The sequence below is a fragment of the Protopterus annectens genome, chromosome 3.part0 (genome assembly GCF_019279795.1).
Source record: "Protopterus annectens isolate FY-2018-M chromosome 3.part0, PAN1.0, whole genome shotgun sequence".
In the NCBI taxonomy this organism is placed as follows: domain Eukaryota; kingdom Metazoa; phylum Chordata; order Ceratodontiformes; family Protopteridae; genus Protopterus; species Protopterus annectens.
In genome coordinates this window covers 1,645,560,966-1,645,587,085 of record NC_056731.1, presented here as the reverse complement: position 1 = coordinate 1,645,587,085, position 26,120 = coordinate 1,645,560,966, and the positions used below count along the sequence as shown (strand labels likewise).

The window sequence follows — 26,120 nt, the reverse complement described above, 5'->3', positions numbered from 1 at the left end:
ATATTGAACTTCCATCTCAGCAAGCATCCGTCCATCATGTATAGCTGTCCTAAACAGATTTATCAGAGAACGCACAAAGCATGTTTATACTTATTTCCTCTTGTTCTTCCTGTCTCTCCTAAATCTTTTTCACCAAATAGTCTTCTGTTTTTCTGCACATGTGCATGAACCATTTTAATCTGTTCTCTTTGACCATCTCTGCAATTGAAGCTTTGGCTTCTGCTCTGGTGTCATCATTTTTTTTTGTCATCATTCCTTTGTCTGTCACAGTGTGAATCTCCAGCACTTCTTTTCCATCGCTTCTAGCTTTCTCAACTGCTCTGCTTTCGCTGCCCAATTGTCTATACCAAACAAAAATACAGGTTGCACCACTAGTTTGTACACATTACTTTTCAGTTTCTTTGTCATTATTTTGCCACACACTACCCCCAATACTCCACGCCATTTGGCTGCAGCCCCTGTGATTCTAGCTTTGACCTCCCCATTCAGACTTCCCTACTCCTCAACCACCCCTCCCAGATATTTGAAACTGTTACCTGTTCCATTTTTTCCCTTATATCTCAATTTTCATCTTCTGATTTCCCTCATATGCTGCCACAATAACTGTCTTGTCTACAGCCAGCTTCATCCCATGTGCCTTCAGTTTTGCATTCTATTCCCCTATCATTTGCTGACGTTCCTGTCCCAAGGCTGCTTGTTTTGCCATAATATCAGCGTACAGTAGCTTTGTTGATCTGTCCCCTACAGCCTTTTTGATAATGTAGTGCATCAGTAGTATTAACAGCAGTGGTGTCAGAGGTGCACTCCCATTCCCACTGGGAACTCCCCTGAGAGCCCAGGCATTGTTTATATTTGTGTCGCTGTGTCATTGTACATAACCTACACTAATTCTGCTAGTGTTTCTGGGACATTGAACCATTGCAGACCTGCCCAAATCAGCTTTTTTGGGACCCTGTTTTATGCTTTCTCCAGGTCTGTGAATGCCTGATTGGACTCTTTCCTTATCTGTGGCTTCTCCACTGTCTGTCTCACTGCAAACATCAATTCAGTGTGCTGCATCTTGATCTGAATCTATTACTCTGTCTATCTGTTTATCAGTCAACCTCTCAAGCACTTTCACGTGGTATGACAAGAGTCTGATACTTCTTTACTGCCCATAGTTGTGAATATCCCCTTTGTTCTTGTATACTAGCACTAGAGTGCTTATTTTCCTGTTATCTAGGACCCGTCTTTCCTTCCATACTTTTATGAGTACCCTCAGGAGCTATTTCTCCCCTAACTTACCCAACATCTTGATCATGTCAGCCGTGACCTAACCTGAGCTTGTTGCTTTCCCTGATGCTGTTCTTATTACTGCTAGGATAGAATCATCTTCCTTTTTCATCTTGAGCTGCGTATGGGGCAGTACACCTTCTGTGGGGTTTTCTTCTTTTAGGAGCTTCTGGAAATGCTCTTATCTGCATTAGATGTCCAGTGGACTGGTGAGCAGGCATTCCTTTTGAAATGTATCTGATGAGGATTTTCTTTATCTTTCTGACTTTACGTTGCAACCTGATAGTTTTTGTGCCATCTGCTGCATCATTTTCTTGAAGCTGGTAGAGTGCCTCTGATGGTTTTTGTTCATTGCTATTATGACTGCTTTCTTAACCTCTATATTAGCCAACCAGTATTCCTTCTTAGCCTGGTCTGTCTTTTCTAACTCCCACTTTTTCCTGCACTCCTTCTTTCTTTTGTAAATTTCCTGGATTTCTGCATTCCACCACCAGCTTTCCTTATATGCCTTAATTCCATACCTGGCTCAGCCACATATGTGTTTGGGTCTACAGTATTTCATCAAAACTCCAATTCCGCGAATACCTATTCATTGACCCCTGTTCAGCATGAACTACCATTTTATCGAAAGCACAAATCAGCGAATGTTTTCCCAGGTAACTAATTTACTAGTCCAACAAAATGAGTGATCCACACCGCAGTATAACAAACCCACCAACGTGGAGGGCTGGGCCCCCCCCCCCACTTACATACACCAAATCCGAGATCGCCCTACAGTGGGGAAAAGGACAAATCTCCACATGTTGGCCAACTAACTCAGTGCCCTGGGAAAAAAGTTTGCTGATTTGAACGTTCGATAAAAGGGCATCCGCTGAATAAGGGTAGATGAAAAGGTATTCATGGAATTGGTATTTCAATGAACTAATATATTCCCATGTGTTCTGCAGTCATCAAATATGCTGTTTTGTTTTCTTGCAAATCCTGTTTAACTCAAACTATTTCTTCTTCTTAGATGCAACAGCTTTATTTTCTTGAACTCTTTTGTGTTTTTGCTTCAGTCAACTCCTCAGTCTAGTCTCTTTTGACCTTAGAATTTTGTCTGACCACCAGTGGCCACCACTAGTTTATGCTGTGGGTTGATTGTTTCACTCGGGATGACTTTACAATCTCATTTTCTACCCCAATGTCTTTTCCTTACAAGGAGGAAGTCTACCTGAGTTGCATGTTGGTCACTCTTGCATATGACGTTGTGACTATCTCTTGCTGAACCATGTGTTAATATTATGTTTAACATTGTATTTAAAGATAAAAACACATTATCTTTGCAGTGCTTTTAACTTAAGCAAGCACGCACTAGATAACTACCCTTTTAAGCTTGGCCAAGAACCTGCTTTCAGAAAAAGCTGTCAATATAGCTCGTGCTTTATTAGTACATGTTCCAAAATCACAAATTTGAAATGATGTCCAGGGTTCTGCTGCACATGCTTAAAGAGTGCATTGGCATTCTTTTGTTTTTTAATGTCATATATGTGCTCGTAGACCCTCTGAATCTTCTTTCAGTCTTGCCAATATAACAATCAGGGCATAATGAACAGAGTGCACAATACACCACATGTTGTGTATTGCAATCATAGTGTCCCTTAATTGCAGTGATGTTATTAGAAATGGTGCATTCCTTGTCTACCAATATATGTTGGCATTGGAAGCAGTGGCCGCACTTACTCGTACCAACGCTTTTGTTGCTCAGTCTCACCTTAGGTATATTTGTCCCTTTTTCTAGCAATACCTTAAGGTTCTTCCCCTAATTGTAAACAACTTGTAGGTGTGCCCCCACATTCAAGCTCACCCCCTAATCACTGCTCAGAATTGGCCAATGTTTCACCAGAATGTCTTTAATTGCATAACTGTCCATTGAAAAAATGGTGATGAAAGCACTTTTAAGAGACCCTTGATGGGGTGGGGGTGGATGATGGGCTGGATGTCGTGAATACCATTGTTATGGATGTGTGGAACACTCATCTTGCTGTTTAAAATTGGAATAAACACCCTCTGTTCTCTTGTATTGATGACCTCATACATCAGATTATCAGTGAAGTCAACCGAGTACACTCGTACCCTAAACATGTCTTTATCTGAGGAAGTTTTTAATGTGGAAGGTGTTTTAGGTATTTTATCTGAGGAAGTTTTTAAATTTAAAAACAAAAGCACTTGTGTACTTTTGTACTAAAGGACTGGATTTCTTTTGAAGGGTATAGTGCATTTTACTTAATTTTCAGTTCTGTAGTCCATACCTGCCTAATTCAGGATGCCATTTCCTTCTGGTTTGTTGAGCACATAATAATCAGTTTATGATCAGCAAACCAGTCATAATCCTCTATATCTGAAAAGAATATTAATTCTGCTGTTTACTTGGAGGTCATCTTGAAGCCTCCCCATAAATATTTTGCAGTGATATAAAACAAGAATCTTGATAGAACTGTAGGCCAAAAAGAGTATTTTTTTAAAGTAATATATACTAAGATTTTTTTTCAGAATTCAGGAGAAACATGCCATGCTAATGTTTATAAAATGCCATAAAGAAGTTTTGCCTTAGCAATAACCAAAAATCAACTCCTGGACTAAAGTAACACTTAAAAAATGCATGTCAGAAATTGTAGCTATACATGTAATTGTGAATTTAGCTTTAGTTATTTTGAGCGATCTACATATACTAAATTAAAAAACTTTGTTTGCAGATGCCACAGGTTTATGTTAAAAATTATGCCACGTGAACTAAGTGAAATCTAAGAAAGAATCAGAATTTTTCTGAAGTTTTGCATTAATTGAGAGATCAGTATCTGCAACTAGTGAAGGAGCCCTTAGCTGCACCAGTTGCAGACATTGTAAGCTGACAGAAGCAATTGCACAATTTGGAATATGTCCTTAAATCAGCTGTGTAGTCAAAGAATGTCTAAATGCAAGATGCCAGAGGAGATTAGCTAAACAGTTAATTTATTGTGATTCATGGCATCGAGACCTTAGAAAAATCCAGATAGAGGGTTGCAACAATCTTATCCTTTTGGAGGAGTGTTCTCACATGATCAGTGAAGTTAACAGGGCATGAGTTGCAGTATAATCTGAATGAAAACTGTATTGTAACACTTTGGCCAGTCAGAGCACAACAGGACTATAGTTCTGAAGTGCTTATATATGAACTCCATTATGAACAAGAATTAATCAAGCTTAATTCTACATCTTTGGAATGTTTATTTCCTGAAAATGTAACTGTTTAGGAAGAAAATTGTCAACTGTTTAATAAATCTAGGCTTGGAAGCCATCTGCTGCTGCGTATGCCATATACTTAGCTCCTGGGAATTTATTTTGTCGTTAGCTGACTCACAGGAACAAGGTTAAAATCAGAATGAAATTACAAAAAGGAACATCTCATCAACTGCTGACTATCTTCTGTATGGAATCCTCAAAGTGCTGACTCGGTTGTTGTATTTGGTCATGCAAAATTAAAGGATTCAGGGTCATAAATGTTCAATATATTTAATTAAATATTTATTTTCTTCCCTTCCAAAGATCTATTGAGGGGTGTTTCCTAAAGCACGTTATGCATTAATGAAGTACGTCAAGAAGGCTTTAGTTGGTATACTGCATCCATTTCTCATATTTGTGTGTGTGTGTGTGTGTGTGTGTGTGTGTGTGTGTGTGTGTGTGTGTGTGTATTACTTGATATTTCATATAATGGACCCAAACAAGTATTTGAGGAGAAGCAATAGCATCTCCCCATAAAGCAGACATAGGCAAATGATCACAAAAAAGGTATTACACAATCCAGGCAGCTTAAATAATCTTAAGAAATCTGTTTAATAAACAGTCAATAACCAGTCAATATATGTACTACTGCATGCCTCTTATTTTATGTAGTAAAAAGGGTTTAAATTCTACAGACCTGAAAAGAATTTACTGAGCTGCTGATGAGTGTTGAATTCACCCAAAAAGATGATTTCATTTTTTTTTTAAAAAAGCACAATCGAATCTGGAGTACATCTTCAGTGCTGCAGTGTGAAACTTATGACTATGCAAGCTCAGTGGTAAGCAGAAATGCAGCATCTTAACTTCTTGTCATGTCCATAACCCCCCCCCCCCCCATGAGCAAATCATTATATGAAATCTCTGGGTGGTTGATTCATACCTAACCTAAGATTATTTTCATCTCTGAGAAAAATGTAAATTTTTTATTGATATAATCCTGTCTGCCAACCAATTGCTCCTGTCTGCCAACCAATTGCTTGAAAAACTATGACCAAGCTGTATGTTTATTTGTTTTTATTGTTCTCTGTATCTGCCCATTAGCCTTTCCAATTGCATTCATTTGGTCCATTCTTTCCATCAATGGGCAACAGCCAAGCATCTATAGGCTAGCCAAGAGTCCTTCCTCCCCTGGGATCCTAACTAGCTCATTTGATCCCTGTCTGCTAAGTGAGGCAGCATCAAATGCCCAAATGCGTAACCTACCCTTCTCCCCCTCCTTTTCACTACATGATCTGTTAGTTGGTCATGCAGTGGCAGTCAGCACTGGGGGCTGTGCCTAGTATCCATGCAGGACACAGGCCAGCAGTATAGTCCCTGCCACCTCACTGTGTCCACCATGAAATTGTGCTCTGTTTGTATGCCCCCAATCATAGATGTGTAAAACCTCTTCCCAGCCCCGTAGAGCAGTGAGCAGGCACTGTCCCTTCATTCCTTTCTCTGTTACTACCAGTCCATCATGCACATAGACCACTGATTGAATTCTGGTTGCCTGGGTCTTAGTTAGTACTTTATCTGGCTGTGGCACTGGAGCTGGCTACCAAGCTGTATCTATAGGAATATGAACATTCTGTTGTGTCAGCTAAAATATCTAATTTGTTTACTACACTTTTACTTAATACTGGAATTCAGAAGTTTTGTTTCATTGACTTCTACCATTTAGATAACCATTTTAAATCAATTAGTATAAAACAATGCCATTATCCATTATAACATTTCCTTTGTTACATATACACTTGGATTACTACTAGGCATATGTATTATGCAAGAAATATGGAGACAGTAATAATACATAAATCTATATTTCATTTACTTGGCAGATAAATGCTGCAGTATGAAAATGATGACTAAATAACTGACAATACTATAACTCGCATATCCTGTTTACTCAGCAAATTGGCTGAGTGATTGTTATAGTTCATCCAGAATTTTATATATATATATATATATATATATATAAACATTGCTTCAAATTTTAAAGAGCACTGACTTATTTTACTCTTCACAGAGTAATAAAAATCTCCTTAATGTATGATGCTGAATTGTCGGTGACCACATTTTTCTCATTTGACTTCTTGATATTGCATTTTGCTTTCAGTGCTCCCTTGGCACACGTCTTTCTCTGTCTTTGACTGCTTGCTTCTGTTATTAGTGAGCTATGTGATAAACACATCTATGCATCTAACCTTCCTTGAGGACTGCATTGATAGTGATGCATTGTTTTAAAATTATGAGAGTGCTATGTTGCCATCACAGTAATAATGACAGTGACACATTTGCTTTTACAGATTACCCAGAAAATGTTGGGGTGGATTCTGCTACCCTTGCCATCTAATCATTGATTGCCAGTCCTTCCACTGTTCTAAAGCAGATCTAACTGAGCATTTTGTAATTTGTCTCCTGTGCTATATGATACTATAGATATGATGGAATCAGGGACTCTGCTACCATTTAAGTGGTTGCATATATAGTTAATACTGCATGCCTCTTAATGGGACATTTGTAATTGCCAGGAGACATTACACTGATCGCTCTTATTTCCCACATGTATTCATATTCTGCTGTAACAGGACATTATGTTTCAGGAACTGTTGAGCTAAAATATTAATGGGACACTGCTTCACCAATTTTATTTTGTTTCACATCAACTAATTGAATTATATGAAATATACTTACTTTTTGAAAGGGACCACGTCACATACTTTTATTGTAACAGTACATATTTCATTTAACTGTTTTAACAAATGTAATTGTATTATGTTCTTTCCAGAGCTATTACATTGCCACAGTTATTTATTTATTAAACCAGATGAATGGAACTTAATAGGTAAATAACATATGTATACTGTTTTATGTGGATGTTTTTACAAAAAAATATTTGTATTTAGCATTTAAGTGTGTCATAATGCATAGCCAGCTTTGAAGCTATGCATCTTATCCAGTCCCAAAAATTAATATTTCATGGATGGAATACCAATAAACAAAAACGTGTAAAAAAATCTATTTAAGATTTTTAAATACTGTGCCACTCTAAGTATTAATGAAACATAGATAACATGCCCTGCATACTTTTGTGCTCTTATAGTGCTGCAGGGCCTTTTAAAACCAGAATAAAATTGTCAGTATATTCTACTCAGGGGTGAAATTAAAATGCACGACAGTTAACTTGTCAGAGCAGAAGTTTCATGTTGGAGACACTGATGTAATTTATTTTATCATCACTCTCTAAAACTGCAAGAAATGTGGTACTTCCATCATGAACCCACCATCTGTACCCAATGCCAATAAGCTTACAGTACAATCATCTAAATGAAACTGGTTAAACAGGTATGAAGCAGAAAAGTCAGGGGGTTCATAAATACGATGCATAAAAAAGAAAGAATGCAATAAGACTAAAATGCAGAAACCAAATAGAATATAATATGAAGAATTTATCCTTTAGTAAAGGCATGCTAGATGCTAGATTGGTCTTCTAGTAATACATTCCAATAAGAATGAGAAATTTTTCAGAAAGTCTTGACTGAGAAAGAGGGGTATTGGACAGGAAATCAGGCACAGACTGCAGTGAAAGTACATACAGTGGAAGAATGCGGATTGAGTCCAGAGTTACACTGGTCATTTTCTGCTAAGAAGATATAATCTGTTGTGGTCTTCATTGTTCATTACAGACAGAGTGATAAAGTCCAAGCATAAGACCTAAGTAGTAATGACAAGTCAGAAATGTATGTACTGATGGATAAGAATAGGTACTGAAATAACAATAGGAGCCAATCAGAGGAGGTTAGAAAAGACCGGGATAAGCAATTCACAAGGAAACAATGGAAGGATGTGTGTGGCTCCCATGTATGTAACAAAGTCTAGAAGACTTAGGGGTTTGCATTGACGTCTGCACAGTTATTTTATACCCCAAGCATACTCCAAATATTTTCCTCAGGTCGATAGCAAATGTTGGAGGTGTGATGGGAAAGAAAGAGGAACTGAGAACATATGTTTTGGGAGTGTAATGAATTGGCAGACATTAAAAATTCCCGACAGCATACTCTGTCAGAAATGCCGGGTGAGCAGATAAGTGTAACTAAGGAAATTAGTTTTTCAGCTAGAATACAGAATCTGAATTGCCTAGACATAGTAACGCCTTGTTAAGTTTAATTCTAGTGGCTGCCAAAGAAAGCAATTACTACAGAATGGAAACCAAAGTCTAAACCAACTGTAGTTGAATTAATGGAATATTGTAACCGAGATAAAATAACTGGAAGTGGGATCTTTAGAAAAGGGTAGGAGCAAATTACATAGAAATAAACAGAAATTGTGGAAACAATACACACAGTATAATGTTTTGGAGGAGTAGTGAAGTTTAAAGGAAGACAGGAATTGATTTATTTATGTAATTTTGGATTGATTGTATGAAAGAATATATGCGATGTCTAATATTTATAACTGTGAACATGTTAACAAGATTTTTCTTTTATATAAATGAATGTTTGCCTATGTCTTAGTTGATAATTCAGTAACTTTGTGAAAGAAAAAAAAAAGAACAGGCACTGGAATGGTAGCACCTTAGCACCTTTCTTACAGTTGCCTAGCAGATATCTGAGGTGAAATGGCCATTGAGCAGGGTGAGGTCTTCTACACTTTCATTTTGTTGTTTACACCACTGGAGTTGCATTCTGCTGTATTAGTCAAAACATGCACCTTGCTGCACTTCTTATTGCACTACAGTGTGTTTCAGATGAATGACTAAATGTTGTATGGCCCAAAATAGCATCTCTTCCCATTCCCTCCCTTGTGGCGTGAGAACCAGTTATGGGAGGCCACCATTCAGGCACCCATCAGAGATTTCTTACTTTTAACCATAAACCCTCCTTCTGGGTTTGATATCCACCCTTCAAATGGGCCTACAGTGTCATTCTCTGTGGGCCTGGATGCTCCAGCACATGCTTCATGAAGGTTATCATGGGAATGTGATCACACATTTCCACTCATTTGCTACATACATTGAGTCTGCAAATGATGTTAACATATTACAAAAAGGGGCTAACACAGACACATGATTGGTGCCAAATCCACAGACTAAAAACTAAATGCAAAAAAGTGCATTATTATCCCCTTTGGCAAAGAGGAAGTCCCTGAAAATTAAAATATTGACAGCTCAAACCTAGTGGTGTGCATTTTGGGAACACAGGTTGATAGCAATCTAAACTTCGATCACCATGTGTCCACAGTGGTAAGCAAAGCTTTCTACATTGCACAACTCATAAGTAAAGGCATTGCATCCAAGACTAAGGATGTTATAACTCCTCTGTACTCGGCCCTCATCAGATCACTAATAGAGTACAATGCTCCCTTTTGCATATACCTCACCAGACACCAGCAGCAGCTGTAGAGACCATGGAGGTTTCTCACCAAGAAAATTCAGGGCCTCCAAAACATGACCTACATGGAAAGACTGAAAGCCCTTTCACTGTAGTCTGTATCCTACAGGCTGCTGAGAGGCAACTTATGCCTGGTTTACAGAGGCATCTCTGACCCTGCCCTAATGGAAATGCTGCACATCTGCAAATGACATGGGACAAGAGTCACTTGCTCCAGGAATCTCAGCCTAGCCTGTAACATTAAAAAAACATGCTGGAGAGACAGAAGTATGTCCCAGCGATTGCCGCCCCTCTGGAATAAACTCCCAATTCACATGAAATAGAGCTGCGCAATGACCTTATTCAAGGGCAACCTAGACAATTGGACGGGAGACCATAAATTCACCTCAAGGGTGGCACTTATGTCCCTTATGGACAGAGGCAGTTGGTGCTGATCATAGACTCGTTCTGCGAATGACTGTCTAACCAAGGTCATTTACGGAACACGGGTATAACATGGCTAGGTTTGTAAAGGCCCTAAGGCCTTTAGTCTAGCAACCTCCTATGAACTTATGAATATTGTCTATGTCTTAAGTGATAATTCAATAAAGGTGTTAAAAAACAAGATGTCACTTTTATGTCTTATACAAAGTAACGGCAAGGCTGTGCCCTCTAAGAGGTTGGAAGGCCCACATGGCCAAAGGGTACACACAGGAAGTACTGGAGTGCTACAGAATGACTGCAGTGGAGTGAATTTGGATGGAAGCCAGGTGATTGTATCAGTTGTCTGGGGAACAGAAGAGACTGTATAAAATATGTTGACATGTACTGCGAATGGACTGCAGTGGAATGATGGAAAAGGGTATAAGGAAGCAAATGTCACTTATCTGCGGTTTATCAAGGGCTGGGGGAGTTCCTTGGCTATAAAGCCCTATGTGTTTCATCTTTAGAATGTATGTCTGTTTTGTCTGTCTTCATAAACAATGGTCATATTCCTTCAATAGGATACAGACTGCTTTGTTTAGCAGCAGAGAAAATAATTTTGTGAATAGCATCAAGGAAGATACCCAGGAGGGAAAAAAAAGAAGCCAAAGGCATACATGAAGCACTTGCATACCTTGAGCTGGGAAAGTAATTACCCCTTCAAATTCATTCTAGGCTATGCATGTATGGTACACGGGTCTATATTAGAACATCGAATATTTAACAGTTTGAATCACGAAAGGTCGACCTTTAGTGACTGAACTGTTAACACATTGAATGTTAAGCAAAAAAATAAATAAAAATAACAAAAAAAAAACTAAACGGTGTAGGCAGGGGTGCAAGCCCACACCCCCCACTACTTAAATATACCAACTCCAAGACCACACTATATTGAAATAAATGGAAATCTCCCCTTACTGAGATTTCCGTTTACTTGTTCAATGTTCTGCAGTTTCGCTATTCTCCTGTCGACAATGTCAGATTCGACATTGTCGGCTTTCGAGAATTTAATATAGACCCTGGTACACAATATGTCAGAATTCTGCCTCTCTGTATCATTCATTCCTCTGAATATATTTGTTTTAGCCCATGACCAATGCAAATTTGCCATTCACAAGGCACTGTTGATGTATGTTATACTGATGCTTTAAAAGTATCCTGTATTTTCCTTTTGGTGAAACTTACCAAGGAAAGTTTGCAATTTGTCGAACTATAATCTAACATGGGTGCAGTGGATGCACTTATTTACAGCGTTTTGTTGACCAGGTTAAGACACTCTAAATTCAAAGTAGTTTTGCAGGGGATACCTAGGAATATCAGTATTTTGATCACACAGTGGAAAATTGAAGTAAAACATGTAGAAAACAGCACACATGCCTCTCAACTATCCAGATTTCTGCTTCATATTTTTGGTCTGCCCTTCATAACATGTATGGTTTTCTGAAAAATCATTGAGGACTGAAATCTCTAAATTATTGCTTGGTTGGATTTGAATTTCAGACTTCATGTCCTTCAGAAAAATGCATGTTAATGCAAAACCTGTTATTCTGGCAACATTTTAAGTTTATAAAAGCAGTAGTAAAATATGGCCCTGATTTTACACCTTTGACCCCCTTGACTTTGCCCTTATTTATTGTGCTTAGGGGTGAAGAGGTATGAGTGACTTATTATAACATAGTATAATAAGTAATATAATAAAATGATAACCAAGTCAGAATCTACCAGTTATAATACATTAGCAATTCTACAATTCATTTAATTTTATTAGTGATTTGTAATTTCACTAATCAATGTGGGTCCACTTTAGAAAATCAAGTTACCAGAATGTCAAGTGTCAGAATATTGAGAACAGATGATCGAAGACTGACAATCTTGACTGTCTGGAACACTGATAATTTAGAAAAACAAATGGGGGCAGAAGGTGGTTGTGTGAGATCACACTGCAACAGGGATTGGAGTTTGGTTCTTTCTCCACTGTAGTGCAATCTCAGAGGTAGTATATTTAATTAACAGGTAGTGATGGGGGAAGCAAAGCCAAATGGGGGCTGCACAGAGGCTTGCCCCCCTACAAAACATTATTTTCAATGTTGTGGCTTTCAAGGTTGTAGTCTGTCAATCGTTTGAGTTTGTGATCATCTGATCTTGATGTTTTCACAGATGGCATTCTTGTATGTCAGTCTTGTGATACAGATCCATCGGTATACAGAAGTTAGTTAAAAAAGCCTTCTTACTCTAGTGTTTAGTAGTTATTTATTAGAGGTATAATGCATCAAAAAGTTATGTGAATGTGTTCACACACAACACATACATATGTGTATGTGTGGAGATATATGTTAAATACATATTATATATTTTTTAATATCTTTACTAATCAGCTCTATACCTCTTGTCCTCAGTCATCTTTAGTGCAATACGCAGATGACTCTACAGTCATCACCACAGCCAACTCTCCCTCTAAGGTCTTCTCAGCTACTCAGGCATCTTTTAACTTGGTCAAAACATGACTCTGCAACAACCAGCTCATCCTTAACCCTAAAAAACAAAGCTGTTACTCTTCCTACCTAAAAATTCAACAATATTAAACCCTCCTTCTCCATACAGTCTCTTAATAACACTCCAATTCAGGTAGAATCCAGCACTAAGCTCTTAGGCATAACTATCGGCGATCAGCTTAAATTTGACTTACATGTTAATAACTGTATCAAAAAGACTCATTCAAAACTAGGGCTCCTTTACCATAACAAGAAATTCCTTACCTTTGAAGCCAAGATTACTCTTTCTCTTACCTACATTCTATCCAGTCTAATGTACAATTCTCAGATTCTCACAAATCTTAACTCAACATTCCTGACCAAACTCAAATCTGCCTACAACAAAGTGGCTAGATTTGCTGCTCAACAAACCTACAAATCCCATCACTGTCTCTCTCTAAAACACCTAAACTGGCTTGAATTACCCCACCAGCTTCTTCTCTCTCAGCTCCAGATCATCCATTCTATCCTATACCAGCCTTCCTACTGCCTGGCACTATCCCCTCTCATCTCCCATTATTCTCTCTCCAGACCTCTATGAAGCTCTAACCAAGACCTACTACAAATCTACAAACCCAAGTCTAAATTTGGACGTAAAATGTGCAGCTATCACCCCACTATTGCCTGGAATAGGCTCCCAGTAGAAATCAGGACCCTTACACATCCTAAACAATTTAAGACAGCCACCAAAGAGCACTTTAAAAGTCACTGGTCCTGCCACTGCACTCTCCCTCCTTAACATCCCCTACTTCTCATAGTTTAATCTACTTTCTGCCCTTAACTCACTCTTCTCACTAGCTCTCTCTAATCTTCCTTGACTACTCTTTCTACTGTCTTCTAAAACCTATTAAGAAAATCGCCTCAGAGAAACATTCTATTGTAATTGTCTTGCCTTCATGCAACTACATTTTGATAAAACTGAGTTTTTGTAACCACTTACCCCAAAAACGGTATTCATCTTAATGACATATTATTTCTTTTTATACATCTTGAAATAGTTTTGCTATACTCCTGATTGTCGACACTGTATAACATTGTATTGCTACTTAATGCCTTGTAATAATCCTGTAACATTGCTGTTTAATGCTAATTTATAGTGAAAATTGTATAATATGTTGAAGCTTTTCTCCCCGGGCCACTGCTGAAAAAGGGCTCTTCAGCTCAGTCGGACAATCCCGGTCAACAAATGTAAAATAAATAAACAAATAAAAAATAAATAAATGTGCATATGTGGGGTAGATAATAGCAGTAATCATTGGTTCTGGTATTATAATAGGACTGAGTAGGTACACAGCATTTTAAAGAAATTAATGATTTGTAGGAAGAAGAAAAAGAAGGAAGGAAAGAAAGAAATATAACAGTAATAAATAAGAAGTCACCATTTTGTGTCTTTTTTGTTTTATAAAATGTACTGATTCATTTAAAAAGAAGGCTGATTACAGCAGGTTGTCCTCTTTATTTCATAATGTGACAGATTCTAATTCAACTTGTCACATACAGTGCCAACATTGCACTCTGAATAATTAATAAGAATGAGTTTCTGATGTGTTATCATGTTCATTGCTTGCATTTTGTGCCACTATTAATAGACAAGAATAAGGTGTTGACAGAGCAGACACAATAAAATTCCAGCTAGTTCTTCGTGTGTGACCAATAGATTTTTTTGTTTTGCAGCAAATTCCCTAGGCAGCCCAGTGGTACACCAGTTGATACTCTTGTCTCACAGTACTTGATTCACAGCTGGGTGCTTCCTTGCAGAGTCTGTACTCTGTGTATCTACTCACATTTTTTGCCATGGGTACCAGTTCCCTCCTACATTCAGCAGATGTGCTGTAGGTTAATTTGCAGTTATCCAAACTGCCCATAGGAGAATGTGTCATGTGTATGTGCGTGTATATGGGCTCTGAGATTGAGATGGGCTCTCAATCAGCTGTTTTGCCTTTTGCCTACTGTATTCCCAGATAAACTAAAGCTCTCCATGACTCTGACTTTGGATTAAACACAGTTGAAGAACATATGAAAAATATAATTAAATATAGATAAAGGTATGTGTTCAAGCTGTACCTGAAATTGATCTATTAAAATTAGTTTACTACCCCAGTAAATAAACTTAAATACATTTTTTACCTAAAAGGCCAAACTTCATGCCTGAAATGCCTACTGATTCTGTATCAGCAACACTGCATAGGAAAGTTTTGGAAAAGTGAATTTAAGCTCAGTGATAGAACTCTTGTATAAAGGTGTCATTATATTAACTCATCGGGGAGAGAATGAATTTTGTTTTGTTCATGATTTATGGGCATGTTGCACCTTTGTCAGTGTCTCTGCCCAGCTAGAGTAACTCAGCATATGTTCAACCATTATGTCTGAACCAGGGTATAAAAGTCAGCCAGCTTTGCACAGTATCCCTTTTTAATGAGGTTATTGTCATATGAATACATGAGGAATGCTCTAATCCACACAGTGTGACACATTCTGTATGTCTGAGAAAATCTTGTTACAGTTAGAGAATTTATGCCAGTGACATCTTTGTTTAGCAGGATGCTAGTTTGAGCAAAGGAGGGAGGTTTTATGAGTGCAGCAAGACATTCTGTCATAATCTATAGTTATTGTGAGTTATGTCACAATCTGTATTAGCTATTTCGGGAAAACCCACTGGGTTTGTATTTTTCAGGTAGAATCTCCAACCATGTTGCTTCCTATTGTAAGGGCACAGATCCATTTAAAATATAGTTTTGGATTGTCTCCCCAAAGTAAATGAAATGTTGCTGAACTATCTGTACTAAATACGGCAATTCTTATCATTCCTTTTATTATTTCTTTGTACAGTTCCTTGTCCCAAGATGATGGACTATACAGTCAACACACAAATTGTACTGATGTTTCGTGTTTCCAAGGTGACTTGTGGTGAGCTCTTATTCCTAAACACACACACACACACACACACACACACACACACACACACACACACACACACACACACACACACCATGTTTAATTTTAACTTATACAGGTGGGTGCTTTCCCCTATATTTTAACTTTCAATTCTACTGATAGATTATATAGCCGAGTATACGGATATTCTGCTCAAGACTTTGTACCAGAGAATAATATAGTATGTGTGTATGTATGTATGATACATCTTGTAAGAAGGGAAAAATCTGTCTTCTCGGAGAGATTAAGTAGCGTTCAGTACATAAATCATTCTACCCATACCGCAATCATTTTAATTTGTCTCTTATTTTGTCGAAATGAATAGTTCAGCAGAGAGGTTCACAGTTAAATTGCCTTGCAGAAAGATTGCATATTAATTCAAACAAATCTGAACTAAAGCAGAGACTAAGTCTACAAGTGATGTAGTTTTGTGCAGCAACTTGTTTAGTATTTTAATATGTTAAAACTGCATTTATTGCTGTGTCTTTGTGCAGTGCTCTGAACCATCCCAAAGGCATTTTCCTTCTCTTAATAAGGCATTTTCCACAGTTTCAGATATATGCATTTTTTGACTCCAGGCAATGTCTTCTATATCTCATTAAGCAAACAAAGCTCCAAAACTCCAACCATTCACAAATACCCATTGTTTTCCCAAATAACTACAGCAACTTGTTTCAACAGAATTGCTTTGAGAGAGACAAGTCAAGATAGCAATACCAGATATAGTATACTTTTGACATAATTCCCAGTGACTAAACCATGTTAACTGCATATATCATGTGTTTACCTTTACCTTCATTAGAACTCAAACATAAAAAAAAAAAAGTTGTACCTGTCAGGGAGTGTGTCACTGGTGGCCTGGTGTTTCACCCCTGAATCATTTTTGATTGATTCCTGCCGTGTGAGCCCTTGAGGTCGGGTTTTGTCAGATGCTGGTGTAGAAATTTCCCCTGAGGGTCCCTGGTACTGGGACTGCTCTTGCAACTTTGCCTTCTTCTCTTGAGGTGCTTCCTCGTTTCGATGTCCCCGCGTTAACTCGTAGCCAGGCTGCTGCGGTGTGTTAGAACCACTGTTGTAGAACCAAGCCCCTGATTTGGTGAGGATTTCTTGTTGTTTTCGGCACAGATTGCATATCCACATTACCACAATACAATTCAGTAGGAAATGTATGTTATTTGTTGAAGTGTCAATCGTTTGAATAAAACACGGTGAATATGTTCTTTGCAGTTTCAGTAGCAACACCTCTTTGGCCAATACAGTAATTTTTGTGGTTCACTGAACATGGCAATTCCTAGAAACAATATTAAGTTAAGCCTACATCATTTAGTTGGAAAGCTATGCTGATTTTTCAGAGCTGATTGATACAGACATGCACAAGTTTGTTGTTCCATTAAGTCAGCAGAAAACAAGTTAAGTAATTGGGATTTATTTGAAAGGTGAACAGCTAGGTAGAGTGCTTGAAAAAGTCTTGCCACATGCTGTTAGTTCTGGCATATGTCTCCTATCATTACAGAAGTAAATCTGAATATGTACCTTATTATAAGTTAGTGCCATTTAGATTGATGTGTAGTACAGAAAACCACAAATCTAACATATCTAAGAAATCAAACATTCTAGATGTTTAAGATGAATATTTTTTGTGTGAAGATACAACTGCACTCAGTGACTCAGAGTGGCATATTATGTCTAAAAATTAATAATCATTGTTGAACTTTATGTTCTATAAACAGATATGAAACACTAAATAAAGAACTTTGGCCTTCATGTATTGATTGCATTTTATGACTCAAACACACTGTTTCACTCGTGTGCCACTGAGTAATTTTGTTAATACTTTTGTTGATTCTGAGACTGAAGGAGAAGAAAAATAAACAAGAATTAAAGCAAGTAGATTTGTTTGATCTCCAAAAATAATATTTGATACAAACTGCCTGACAGCCCAGTGGGTAATATGCACATTTTTGGAAATTAGGTCTTAGCTTACTGTGCATTTCTGGAGCTGACAAGAGTCTAGGAATAACATGAAAGGTGTTGTGACATTGCAGGCTATTTCCAACCAATAAAAAAATAAGGAGAAGGTGCTGCTGCTATTATGATTACACCACAGAGCCACAGCCTCAGCAACAAGGTGTTGCACATAAGAATCATATTTCATGTTGTCTAGTAGTAGTATGTATATTGGCATGTGAAGACTCACAAAATGAAACCAGTCATGTGAACTGTGAGTCTGTAGGTTAGTATCTGTATATGCAACCCCTATTTGTAGAGTGCTAACAGATTCAATAGGGTGTTTGGCTTGGAGTAGCAAATAAAGAACTTGCAGATCTCAGAAGAGGTGATGGTAGTCCTATCAAAACAAGCTCTATGTACATAAAATGCACAGTAAGCAGGTTAAAATTAAAAAGTAATTAACACTGATGCAAAATTTTAGGTATGCTTTGATACCACTTTTTGATAATTAAGTACTGTAAATTAATTCACAAGGATGGCTCTTTGGGTTGTCTTATATTCTGTCTGAATTTAGAGTGACATTAATAGCCCATGTATCCTTGGTGGTGCAGCGGTAGCGTTGTTGCCTCACAGCAAGAGGTTCTCCCGTTCGATTCTTAGCTAGTGTGCAGGGAGTGTCTTCTGTGTGGAGTCTGTATGTCCTCCCCACGGGTTGAATGGCGTTCCGAAAGACATGCGTGAATGGGTGTGCCTTTGTTGAAGGTTGGGCGTCGAGCTGGTAACTCGGCACCATGAAAATCTACTGCCAATCATTAGCAGACTAGAGTTCCGCTGAGGCGACCCCTAACCGGGAAAAGCCGAAAGACAACAACATTAATAGTCCATGTAAAAAAAAAAAAAAAAAAAAAAAGCAAAACCCTCCTGTAGTCTGCAAAAAAGCCCTATCATAATTACCTTGTAGTATTCTCCTTGTCTGTAAATCCAACATGTAAACACTGAGGGAACAGAGACAGATAATTCAGAGTTTCTACACTATCCGATTTCTTTGCTATGGAAAAATGCAGCCTTAAAATGGCAATTCTGTATTGAACTTTACAAAGCTCTCAAATGCAGTAAATGAAAGTATAATTACTATTACTACATCAGGTAAACTGCAAGTCTTGGGAATTTCCAGAGTGTGAAAGTAAGAAATAAAGTGAATTTTAACCATATTGCTTTTACAATGCAGATGTGCATTTCCTGTTTTGAATATAATGCAACTCTATCAAAAAAACTTCCATGTGAACCCTGCTCCTGGAATAGGCTCAACTTTACATCATTATGATACATGGAGGGCAAATCTACTGCACCCCCATGCCTTTTGTACCCTGTTAACTAATATGTCTGACTCTGAGACTGCACATCCTTGGAGATGGAAAATGTTTGATGGACTGCAGTCATGGGATCTTGGTTTGCTTAAAAGTGATACAATTAAATAAATCTTACATTTTATTACACACTGGTGCCTCTACTCAGAAATGCTTGGAAATTTGCTTGCAAAATGAGCATTTTTTTCAGTAAAACAACTGCTGCCTTTTCACAAACGGTAAAACAGCAATATGCTTCAAAGCTAACAACTTTTGATAATATGAGTATAGTACTTGATTTATGGATTTCAGAGTCATTATAATGAATATTATAAATGTCATTATATCTCATGTCCCCAAAGTTTACAGGGAAGACAAACTTCTCTACTTGTCAGATTTTAAACAGGTCACTTTTTGCTTACAAATCATTATGAGTTCAGGCATAACGTCTGGTCGTTTTCTAAAGATGATTTTGCCTCTTGTATCATGTATTACTTTATATCATAAAATACAGACAGAAGGACTGTAAGTCTATCTGATCTGCAAGATGCTGCAGCTAGGTTATGGCCACTGCCCCCTTTTCCTCCCTCCTCTGACTTCAGGTAGCCACAGCATTTAAATTTTCCAATTCTCTTGGCTTTTGCTGACCATTCTATCAAATAACTCCCATGGTGTATTGCAGCCTTAGTTTGCAAATGCCGGTGTTGAAATGAATTGCCTTATCTGGTAGGCATGCCTTTCCTACCTGGATTAATGCCATCGCACATTACAGTGAATACATAATGTGCATACACCATAAACTCTTGTCTGTCTGTGTGAGTAGATCAAGTTCCCCAAGCTTTTTTTAATGAAATATTCCTTCTGAAGAAATGCCTGTCACAAAGTTGGTAGATGTTTCAAAAGAAGTTAATATAATGTTAATACTTATTTTGAATGTAGCACCTGTTTATACTTGGATCATCAAAAGTCAGCAGCTTAAGTAATACCGATCAGCTGTTTAAAAAGTGATGTTTGCATTGTTATCATGACTGTTGTTTTGTGCATTAGAAAAATTAGGCATCTGCTTTTATTGCTGCAAGAAATTCATTTGAATGACATTGAGCATCTGAAACTAGGTAACATAATATTATTAGGGTTGTTATCAAATCCATCAGGAAGCAGAATGGTTATTGCCATGCTACTGCAAACAAATGTGGCTTCTGAGCTGATGGAAGTACAAAAACATAATAGAGTTAAGAGTTGCATTAAGAGGGGAGGTAGTGGGAGTATGTGCATGATTGTAAATCTGTATATTTCACGGGGGATTGTTCAGCAAACTACATCTAGACTGTTAACAGCATTTGGTTATAGCACAGGAGAGGTGGATTTTTGCACAGAAGACTGAAGCACAGTTTTTCCACAAGTGAGGTGGACACTGTTCTTTAGAGCTCATAAGGGTCCCTGTGTTGAGATAATTTATTTAATATGTATGCTAAACTAATGGGTAGGCAGACATGCATCTTTAAGATAGTTGTTCATGTTTTTCATACAGGTATAATCATACTGAAGATAGATAGAATCATGGTTATAAAAGCATGTATATCTTCCCGAAAGTTTGCTTAGAGATTCTATTTCTTAATCAGACCATTTGCTCTACATTGCACATATAAAAGTATGTTAATAAGGAAATGTTCAAGAGAAATTGGATCAATGACCTGCATTTTTGTTAACAGGAACAATTTAAAAATGGATTTGAGGTGTTTTTGGAAAGTAGCAATGAGCGTTCCATGCAGCAAGGGAAACAGCTAATAAGTATGGCATAGGTATACGGAAGCTCTAAGGAAGTCTGGATATGAGAAAAGATAGTAGATTCAAAAGTAGCTGGGTTATATGCAGAGCTACTGAGGGCATAGGAAGAAATGATTCATAAGAAAGAAGAAGTTGAATTCAAAGTGCTGGAGTTAGATGGTGCTAAGTTGCAAGGTAAATCAAACTAAAAAGATTCTTATGTTACATTTTGAAAGAACACCTATAAAAATCCTCCATTTTAGAGAACTCTTATAATATTAGATTTTTGAAATGACACAAAAAGAAGAAAAGGATTTAACCTTAAGGCTCAGACAACAGAAGATGGAGAGAACAATATGCAAAATGCCTTCTCCCCTGAGAGCAGTTCCTCTTCATTCTAGGCAAAAATCTATCCCTACAGGTTATGCAGGGCTGTTTATCTTCATCTTTCAAACACAACCTGGATGACTGTATGGGTGCCCTCAAATTTACCGTAGGACTAACTGGCCTAGCTCTTCTTGAGAAAGGGAGTACAGCCTTAAGGGTAAGTATTGGCAAGGTGTTGATGGGCATAAGACTAATTTGTCTCGAAATGCATATGAATCCTATTGAGAGCTCCCCTTCATTATTACATTTTATGTTTTGTCCTGTAACCACTTTCACCTCATTTCTCCACCCACCTGCAGTGTTAGTGAAATTAATTTTGATGTAAACTACTTCCATTACTTCATTTGGTTACAGCTATTTTCAAATATATCAGAAAGCATGCTTTTCAAGTAATTCATTTTTCTGAACTATGCTTGTACTCTATTAAGCTGCCCAAAGCTGTTAACCTATGACACATCATGTTCATCCATTAAAAGTAAAACTTTACTGGAGTGACTGACAGGTCATAATGCCTGACATCATTCTTCTTGGCTACCACTGAGGCCTGACTACTGACCACAACTGATCTATATCCACTCTGGACAATGGTTTCTGTCCTGATCTACATCCTCATCTTGTCTTCTTCTGGCAGTCACACAGCACCTTATTTTACATAGATTAAAAATCTGCATTTTATTTTTTTTATTGTTAACTTGCTTTTTCTTATACTTCATCTCTTGCATACATTTTTTCTCATAGCTTTCATCTTCAGGGAAAATACTTTGATTTGTACTTTTAATCCATTGACCTTCCCCAAGATTTCCACTCATGTTTGACTCTGCAACATGGGTGTGCATTGTATAAATGACCTTCTGTCATCCATGGATCAAGGACATTCTAAAATACCAAGTTCAAAGCAGAGTTACAATGGTGTCCTTGGAAGACAAGACACTGAAATTTTTGTTTTCTTCTCTCATCCTTCTCTGACGTATACTTCACCATTTACAGAAGAAGTGCATGGCAGCTGGAAACTCCATCTGCATACCGTATAGATCATGAATCCAAGGGTGACTTCAAGAGGGCAAGAACCGATTGGAAGGGGTTAGGAGTCAGGTGGAAGGAAATGGTAGCAATGTATTAAGATTAGAGAAAATGGGTAGCATTGATAGACAATTTGTCATTTTCTGCTCTCTTGTTCAAATAATATGATGTGTCTCTATGGTGAGACTGCCTACCAACTGCTACACCGTACTGAGGGATAATTATTTCTGTGGTTTATTCTGCATCCTCATGTAACATCTCAAATTAACTGCCAGTGTCCAGTTGCCTGCCTGACACTGAGTATACTCAGAACGTGAAGAGAGGTCTCATGATGGCTTGCAGCACTTAGCAATAGCTCAGGCCAGCTTTGTTCCTACCTCCTAAATTTTAATTCACTTTGCCTATTTTATAAGAAACAGTTTTGCCTAAATATTTTTGTCACTTTGCAGTTGCAGTATTATATAGAATGACTAGTTTATGAGTCAATTTCGTGTTTATTTAATTAATTTATTTTATTTGACATATTTATTTTATTTGACATTTGTTTACTGGGATAGTTTAGCTGGGCCAAAAAAGAGCTCGTTTTCATTGGAGGCCCGGGGAGAAAAGCTCCATAACAAACATACACAAGCAAATATGATAAGTTACAAGGACTACAATAAAACATAAATTACAAAGTGAGTCAAAGCATAAACAAAAAACTAGGCATTTTTAGGTATTCTAAATAACAGAAGATACCTGGAAAAAGTCCATGCTGCTACAGTAGAAAACAATGAAAATATTTCTCTATATTTTTGCCAGATGTTGTTAATTAGGAGTTAACAGAAGTTATCAAAAGAAGAACAGAAATAACACTAGGGTACAAGTTTCTTTGTATAGTAACTGCTCTAAGAAGAATAAAAAACATGATAAATAAGAGGATATAGGATATATACAGGAAAGAGAGGACAGCAAGATTTAAATAGGAGAGATTAAGTTATCTAGTATATAGGATGAGAGAAAATTAGGTTAATCAAGGCTAGAGAGGGAGAAAGAGGAAATCGTAGTAGAAAAAGTAAATATTTAGCCAGGTTTGGTGCAGAAGCAGGTCCAATTCTTAGCAAGGTATTGCTTTAAAGTAATTTTAAAGGAAGCAAAGTTTTGTTTAACTCTGATTGTTAAATGAAGGGAGTTCCAGGCTTCAGCCACAGAATAAGAGTATAGACATTGACTAGCAGTTTTGTTAGGTTTATGTTTGACCAGAAGTTGTTTATTTTCAAACCTGAGGGATATTTTGGGTCGATAGTTGTTAAATAATGAAGTGAGAGCAGGACAGGCAAGGGGTTTGTGAATTATTTTGTGAGCAGTTGTGAGTGGAGGTAAATGAGGTAATGTGAGAGTTCAAGACAATTAAGAGAATGCATAGCTGTACAATGATGGGTAGAATATTTAGAGTTAGTAGTAAATTTATCTATTTTGTTATAGCGCATTTCTAGCTTTTTTTAGGGAAGTTTGTAAATTAATAAGTATGTGGCACCATATAAGAGAGAGTGAAGCAAATAAGTCGAAGCATGGCTATGTTTATTGAATGAGTTAAGAAAGTGTTTGTGCCAATAAAGAATGCCATGTTTCTGTTTTTTTCACTGTTATGTTATATGTGTAAGTCAAATTTTAGATGTTCATTATTACTCCAAGCAGTTTAGAGTAAGGAACAACTTCAATTATCGTGTTATTTTGTGAGAGTATAGTGAAGTGGAATTTGTGTGAAAGAGTTGTTTTGGGGGTAAAGAGGAATAACTTATTTTTTTTGTGGGTTAAGTATCGGTTGTTGCTAACCCAGGTCTCAATGGACGTAAAGACCTCTTGCTTTGTAAGTTTCTGAGCCCCCCAAGCCTTTCTGTGTTAGAGGGAAGCCTTCTAACTTATCAGTGGGAGTGGTAAGCATTAGGTAGCCTATCTACCATAAGAGGAGTGGTTCCTGGCCCAGAAATTGTAGCTATTGGCCGTTTGGGCAGTTTTTTTTTCTATCTCTTTCAACGTTCTGGTTTAAAAGCCTCATTTGCGCTTTTTTACCACCTTTTCTGTAACTAGCCTAGTACAGATACAAAGTTGCTGTATCCACGACTGTTGGTAAGCTTCTGAGCCCTGCAAGCCTTTCTGTGTTGGAAGAAAGCCTTCTAGCTTATCAGTGGGAGTGGTAAGCACTAGGTAGCCTGTCTACCATGAGAGGAGAGGTTCTTGGCCCAGAAATTGTAGTTTATTGACCATTTGGACAGTTTGTCCATCTCTTTCAACTTTCTGGTTTAAAAGACCACATCTGTGCTTGTTTCCCATCTTTCCTGTAACTAACCTACTGGGCAGCACTAGAAAGTCTTAAACTGATGCAAGCCTTCTAGCTTAGAAGAGAGACTTTGGAGTGATTTAAGTATCAGTTTTCTGTACTTTCTTGCTGTACTTAACTGTTTTCTGCCTAAACGCAGATTTTCCAGCATTGATTGTGTTTAAAAGCTTGTTTTTTCACATATTGTACTTATTTGACTGCCTGCATTTTTAAAAAAGTTGTTTTTTGTTTAAATAATTTAACTGTTTTAGGCTACACACTAAAGTGCGATAGCCTTTTCTGATCGTTTGTAGTTGTTTAAAGCTGTTTTAAGTGTATTTTTTACTGTTTTGCCTTATCTTTTCAAAAAAAACAAAAAATGCCTTGTTTCCCACCTTTCTAAGCTAGTATAGTCCAGTTTTCAGGCTAGTGCTGAATTCAGGGCTGTAATACTAGTTTCTGAGTTGCCTATACCTTACTTGGATAGAAGGAAGTTTTTCTGTTCACCTGTGAGAGAGGGGAGCTTTGAGCAAACTATCTGTCCCTGGAGGAGTGGTTCCAGCCCAGAAGTTAGTGGTTTATTGGCCATTTTGGGCTAATTTCTCTCTCTTTCATTTCCCTACTATAAAAAATGCGTTTGCACGGTTTTGCGCACTGGGCAGTGCCGGTTAGCTACGGTTAAATTATTCCCGGCTCCACTTAGCTACGGTTAAATTATTCCCGGCTCCACTAAGTCTCCTCTTCAGTTTTTCCCTTGAAACTAGTCTAACTCTCAACCTAAGCAGTCAAAAAGCATCTTACAGCCCAGCACTTAATCAGACCTAAAAGCAAGCACTGATATACCCTGACACTGATTGCCCAGCAGGTCACGGCTCTTTATTCACCCCTCAGCAACCAAGCGACTAAGCAGCTCACCCTGCTATTCAGGCATGACCAAAGGGCAACTTCAGGTGCACTCTCCAGTACGGCTGGTGGATATGGGTATCCTGAGGCAATGTTACAACTGCCTCATGTACACAGACAACTCTCTCCTTCTACCACAAAACACTAACATATGCGAGAGATGCAATTATACAGCCAAACTGGAAGCTAAGCTGTCTCCACCCAAGACTGGAACAGACAGTCAAGAGGAGAAGGTTAACACCACACCTCCAGCCAAACACAGACCTACTAAAACAGCACTGGCAAAAAAATATATATAAATACACAAAATCATACTCGGAGGCTCTAAATAAAAACCTGCAAAAGCATCAGAGACCTCCAAAGCAGACACCCAAACAACCTGCACTTCCCATCACAAACCAGACAACACAAAAAAACACAAAATCAGTGTGCCGCACAATCACAGCCCTTAAGGTGAAGTAACATACCTAACACACTAGTAATAGGTGACTCTATAGTCAGGCACACTGACGTCCCACTCACTAGGCTGGACAAGCAGAAGGTTACTGTTAGCTGCCTGTTGGGAGCTAGAATCCGTCAC

The 26,120-nt window shown here is 37.8% G+C and overlaps 1 protein-coding gene across 3 annotated transcripts in view; it reads right to left on the bottom strand.

Annotated features, from left to right (window-relative positions):
• RIMS2 (regulating synaptic membrane exocytosis 2) overlaps positions 1–17,008 on the bottom strand; it is a 6,281,053-nt gene extending 6,264,045 nt beyond the window's left edge. For all 3 annotated transcript variants that reach the window (XM_044065683.1, XM_044065685.1, XM_044065684.1), the window contains exon 1: positions 16,701–17,008. In XM_044065683.1, the coding sequence (XP_043921618.1) occupies positions 16,701–17,008 (308 nt within the window). The remainder of the gene's footprint in view (positions 1–16,700) is intronic.
• Between the last annotated feature and the right edge of the window lie 9,112 nt (positions 17,009–26,120).